At 44.8% G+C, this 3,117-nt stretch overlaps 1 protein-coding gene across 1 annotated transcript in view; it reads left to right on the forward strand.

The window, feature by feature from the left end:
- Window positions 1-3,117, forward strand: part of SPHKAP (SPHK1 interactor, AKAP domain containing) — a gene marked incomplete at its 5' end in the record, with an annotated part of 25,012 nt that extends 21,895 nt beyond the window's left edge. Inside the window, one exon of the mRNA XM_015417823.1 lies at window positions 2,974-3,117. Within this exon, the coding sequence (XP_015273309.1) occupies window positions 2,974-3,117 (144 nt within the window). The remainder of the gene's footprint in view (window positions 1-2,973) is intronic.

The following is a 3,117-nucleotide window of genomic DNA, read 5'->3' on the forward strand; positions in this document are numbered from 1 at the left end:
CCCCCCCAGCCCCCCGCAAAGTTTCAAGAGGTTTTTTGCCATTGACTTCAATGGCCCCATTGGTTATAATGGACCCGAATTTTTCGGGTTTCCCGAATTTTTTCGGGATTTTTTTTTCGGGATTCGGAAAAATGCATAGGAAGCCATTTCGGGATTGCAAAAGCCGAAAAAAGCCGAAAAACGTTATTTTCGGCTTTTTTCGGTTCGGGATCCCGAAATGCACATCCCTAGGCAGGACACAATGCTCCCATGTACTGGCTTCCTGCAGCAGTTTATTTAAGTTGGGGGTCCCCAACGTGATGCTGGCGGGTGCCATGGCATGGCACCCACTGACATCATTTCCAGTGCCCATCAAGTGTTTTTAGGAAGTGGGTGGGGCTAGGTAGGGCTTTTGTCCAGCAAGACTTCTGATTAAATATTGGAGATTTGATCCGAAAAACGTTATTTTCGGCTTTTTTCGGTTCGGGATCCCGAAATGCACATCCCTAGGCAGGACACAATGCTCCCATGTACTGGCTTCCTGCAGCAGTTTATTTAAGTTGGGGGTCCCCAACGTGATGCTGGCGGGTGCCATGGCATGGCACCCACTGACATCATTTCCAGTGCCCATCAAGTGTTTTTAGGAAGTGGGTGGGGCTAGGTAGGGCTTTTGTCCAGCAAGACTTCTGATTAAATATTGGAGATTTGATTGGCCGTACAGATTTTTTAAATGTTTGCTTTGGCAGCAACTGCTTCCACAGCACAGGGATCTACACTGTGTTACTGAAGTTAAGCTGTGGCAATCATTTTGTGGCTGGCTCTGTCTCCTGAAACAGCCATTTTGTTGCTGCGCCCACCATGCCGTGTCAGAATTCCAAATGCACCCACAGGCTGAAAAAGGTTGGGGACCCTTGATTTAAGTCACTGGGGATTGAGACAGAAGGTGGGATGAAAAGGTTTCTAATAACCCAGTAGAACACCGTGAGATGAGGCAAGTGGGAAGCCTGCTACCCCTTGCCTCCAGCACAGTGGCTTATACACTACACATCTGTATCACACAAGGACTGGGGAGCCACACTGTTGCCATCTTAGAAGAGGAGAGTGTAGTACCCCTGCCAAGGCCTTGCATAGGATCCTATAAGCTCCTGTGCCAAGACAAGCAGCTCGTAAAATCAGGCCCCGCATCTTATAAAACCTAGAGCTTATCGTTAGGAGCAGCAGAGGTATTGTTTAGTGTTTTCCAAGGGAAAATATTTGGGAATCATAAACATCATTTAAGCGCCATTCAGTAGCAACTGCCCAAATTGTGTCCCATTATAGAAGCAGCTGTCAGCTTTACCATATGTCTTTGTAAACAGTTAAGCCAACTGCAAAACACACATACCCCAGAGAGTGATGAAACACATCCTGTCAGCAAGCCTACCCTTAGAAATCACATGCCTAGTTGAACGCATTTAAAATGTGTGTTCAAGTTTGGAATGCTGTATGCAAATAGCTAACAGCCCAACTTGCTACAAAGACATAATAGTTTTTCATGCTTTGAAGAAGAGGAGTGATGCAGAAGGAGAAGCCTAATTAGATATTGATTGTGAAATTCAAGAAAATGAAAAGGCTTTGATTTCTGTTGCCAAGTCAGAAGAAAAGCTGAGACCAAATGTGTGACATAGCAACGCCCACAGCTCAATAAAATAGCAAAGCACAAAAGTGGACTGGGTCAGGATTATTCCCAGCTGCTTGAAAATGTAAAGGAAGCAATTTTTTTAAAAAATGTTATATTACAGTAGAACATTATTGTCCCTTCTGGATTTAACTTTTGCTGCCAAAGACTTCTTGGATTTTCTGGAGTATCTCGCAAGAAACCACACATTGCTGGCACACAGAGTTTGGCATGAGAATTAGTGTATAAATGTTGGACTAGGGCACATCTGAATTCAGATCCCCATTCAGCCTCAAAGCTCACTGGGTGACCTTGCATTAGTTCTTTGCATCAGGCTTGTTGTGAGAATAAAGTGGAAGAGCAGAGACCCATGCACATCACCCTGAGCTCCTTGGAGGAAGGGTGAAATGGATGGATTGATAGATGATGGAAAATGGCAGAGATCTGTTCTATGAAGAGGGAATCGGATAAACATATGGAGCAAAGTTCCATCAGTGGCTATTAGCCACAAGGTATAGATAGGAACTCTCGATCTGGGGCAAATGACACTCTGTATTTTGGGGGGGGGCAACAGTGGGGGGGCTTCTAGTGTCCCGGCCCCACTGCTGATGGCACCTGGTATTTTTGGCCACTGTGTGACAGACTGTTGGACTGGATGGGCCATTGGCATAATCCAACGTTGGCTTCTCTTATGTTCTTAAGAGTAATACAAGAGGCTTGCAGAGGGGAGATTATCCCCCTCCCCAAAGATGAATTTTTGTAGGAGACCAGGGGCCAAATGATCTGCTTAAATACACGCTTCATCTCTGTTAACTATTTTGTCACTCAGTGTAAATTTAGATTTGTGCATTGTGTGGGTCATTGGATTTGCAGGTGGGTGGATTGGCCAGCGCTGATCCTTGGAGGCATGTGTGCATGCAAAACAGAGTCCTTATCTACCTGCACCTTTCCAGTGCTGTGGATACAGGTGCTATAAATATTGGGGCAGCCTATGCTGGACACATTGTTGGCCAACATTTTATATTTACATTGTGACAGAACCTTTATACCGAATCTCTGCTTGCCTCTCAAAGTGGTTCACACATACACACGTTGCTTTTTGCCTTATCACTTGGCCACTCAGATAAATCACTTGATTGACAGTCGAGGCTATGAACTGGCTCCAGTGGAAAGTGATTAAACTATGGTAACTCATTCACACAGGAATGCCCTTACTTAATACTCTGGTCAGTGAGTGATGAAAGATTTAATGTCACATGTGAGCCAGGTTTTATTTCATTAACGCAAAAATGGGAAAACGTATTGAATAAAAACCTACCCTAAAACTGTTTCTCCAGTTTTTAGATGTTGTGCAGCTTGTCCATCAGAAGTCCTGGAAAGTGGGTGATATCTTTCACGCTGTGGTGCAGTTCTGCAAGCTGCATGAAGAAAGTGGAGAGCTGACTCCAAGCCTCTTTGACTGGCTTCTTGAGTTGGGATAA

This window comes from Gekko japonicus, unplaced genomic scaffold, assembly GCF_001447785.1.
Source record: "Gekko japonicus isolate JY-2015 unplaced genomic scaffold, Gekko_japonicus_V1.1 scaffold302, whole genome shotgun sequence".
NCBI classification, from domain to species: Eukaryota; Metazoa; Chordata; class Lepidosauria; order Squamata; family Gekkonidae; genus Gekko; species Gekko japonicus.